At 45.2% G+C, this 2,488-nt stretch overlaps 1 protein-coding gene across 1 annotated transcript in view; it reads left to right on the plus strand.

Moving 5' to 3' along the window:
* The window catches only part of RCBTB1 (RCC1 and BTB domain containing protein 1), a 33,855-nt gene that overhangs the window by 14,379 nt on the left and 16,988 nt on the right, over positions 1–2,488 (plus strand). The window contains exon 6 of the mRNA XM_007466422.1: positions 2,056–2,163. Within this exon, the coding sequence (XP_007466484.1) occupies positions 2,056–2,163 (108 nt within the window). The remainder of the gene's footprint in view (positions 1–2,055; positions 2,164–2,488) is intronic.

The raw sequence follows: 2,488 nt of genomic DNA on the forward strand, positions 1-2,488 counted from the left end.
TTTGCCATACGCGGGCCTCTCACTGCTGTGGCCTCTCCCGCTGCGGAGCACAGGCTCCAGACGCGCAGGCCCAGCGGCCATGGCTCACGGGCCCAGCCGTTCCGCAGCACGTGGGATCTTCCCGGACCGGGGCTCAAACCCCTGTCCCCTGCATCGGCAGGCAGACTCCCAACCACTGCGCCACCAGGGAAGCCCTAGCTCACTTTTTGAATCAGTCCTGATATCACGCCAGAGGGCTTCCGAATTCCTTGGGATAGTCATCTAACATCCTCCATTCCAGTATTTTCCACTTTTATTTTAAAAAATAAATTTAATTTTTAAATTATTATTGTGATTATTTCAACAAAGGAAAACAAATGAAACAAAGTAAAAAGTGAATACCTTTCTTTCAGTTTTGTTAATAGTTTGATGTATATCCTTTTGGACTTTTCTCTATAGTTATGTATGGTTGAGTATAATTACCTTCTTTAAACAATGGGATTGTTATACCTACTGCTTTTTTCTGCCGGTCTGCAACTTTTCTGCTTAACAACGTATATGGTTTACCTGAATCTATTATCAGACCATTGATAGTTGCTTTCCATTATAATAGTTGCTTAGTTTTCTTTGTATGGATGTTGGTTTTCCTTGTGCACATGACCCGCATCCAGAGCTCTCCTGATGGGCCTTTCAATTGTTTTTTATATTTGTTTATAAACATTGTTGCACTGCTTTTCTGTGTTACTGTTTGTGAGTGTGTATATCTTTGCACACTCATGCAAGTATGTCTATAGAATAATTTCCCAGAAATAGGATTTCTGGGTCAGGGAGTATGTCATTAGAATTTTTGATAGCTATTGCCAAATTTCTCCCCAGAAAGTTCAAACCTATTAGACTTCTGACATTGAAAGTGCTTTTAACCATCTGTTAGTACCCTAAACTCCACGTCCCCTTTTTCCCCTCTGTCACCCTGACTGGAAAGGCCCTCACCGATGCCCATTTGCCCTGTGTTGCCATGGGGCATGTTGCCACCCATATCTCGTGTTTCTGATTTGAGCCAGGCCTCTTGTCTGTTCCTGACCAGTACTTTACCCATGTCCCATGCTGGTCATTCTAAACCTTTAACACTCGCTGTCAAACCTATGCCCAGCTCTGCTGCTTTCAGCTAATGATCCCCTCTTGCTTAGGGCATCTAAGGGATTGCCACATTCCCTTATGTCTCCTTCTTTAACCTCTTTCCTGGTCCCTCTTGTGGTGCCGCTGTCACCGCCTTCGTTGGACCCTCATCAGAGCTCACCTGTTTGCTGATGGGAGATGAGGTTATATGTCGAGGTCTCCCTGCCTCTGGTCTTGCACGCCGCAGTCACCCTTCATGTTGCCGCCAGCGTGATCTTTGCAGAATACAAATGTAGTCATATTGGTCTCAGTTTTGGAATATTTCAGTGGGAGATGCACAGATGCATTGCACTTTGCTCGGTTCGTGTTTTGGCCCTTTGGGCCCTTACCTTTCCTTCTAGTCTCTCCCCAGCCGCCACCCCAGCTGTCTCCAGCACGTTCTCTGCCCTCCCCCTGAAGTGCCTTCAGCCCTGCTCAGACCTCTGCTTTCTCAAAAGTCTTGCCTAAACTTTCTTCTGTGGCTAAATCCTTTCTCTTCTCTACCTGTAGTGCCTTGATTATATCTCTATTATAGCACTTGCCACCTGGCTGCAAAAAAATTGCATGTGTCCGTCTCTCCTGTTAAACTGTTTCCAAAGATTTATTCCTAGTACCTTTCACGAGGTCCTGAGATACAGTAGGTACTTAGTAATTGTTAATGAGCCTCAGCTTCCTCATGCCTAAAACAAGAGTTCATGACTTGCCCAAGGCTATCCAACTAGTAAGCTATGGAGTAGAAACTGCCAGATTCTGTCATCCCTACCCCTAAAGCATCTTCTGTTTGGAGATCAGTTGTAGGATCACATTTAGTGGAATATGAGTGTTGGAAGTGAAAGAAGTATCTGATTTGTTTAGATGGATGGCATTTTTAGCTCTTCCCAGCAGTTCTAAAAGCCTTTTCTCCCCCTTTCTCTGTCTAAGGTATACGGCTGGGGCTACAACGGCAATGGTCAGCTAGGCTTGGGAAACAACGGCAATCAGCTGACCCCCGTGAGAGTGGCAGCTTTGCACAGCGTTTGTGTGAACCAGGTACGGGTGGTGGACCCTTAGGTGCCCGTCCCCATCTATCTTCCCTGCTCTGACTTGGCAGAATATTTGCAGGCTCTTAGTTCCCCAACCAGGGATCGAACCCATGCCTCCTGCAGTGGAAGCGTGGGGTCCTAACCACTGGACCGCCAGGGAATTCCCAGAGATTTTAGTAAGTCTTTTTGAAGAGTACCCTGGGCCTTCACCTTCCACATTTAATATTATATCTTTCCTAAATTCTCATGATGGGAAGAAAAGACCATGGTGCTGGCATACGGGTCTTGATAAGTATTAAAAAAAAAAAAAAAAAAAAAAAAAAAAAAAAAAA

This window comes from Lipotes vexillifer, unplaced genomic scaffold, assembly GCF_000442215.2.
Source record: "Lipotes vexillifer unplaced genomic scaffold, Lipotes_vexillifer_v1.1 scaffold384, whole genome shotgun sequence".
Taxonomy (NCBI): domain Eukaryota; kingdom Metazoa; phylum Chordata; class Mammalia; order Artiodactyla; family Lipotidae; genus Lipotes; species Lipotes vexillifer.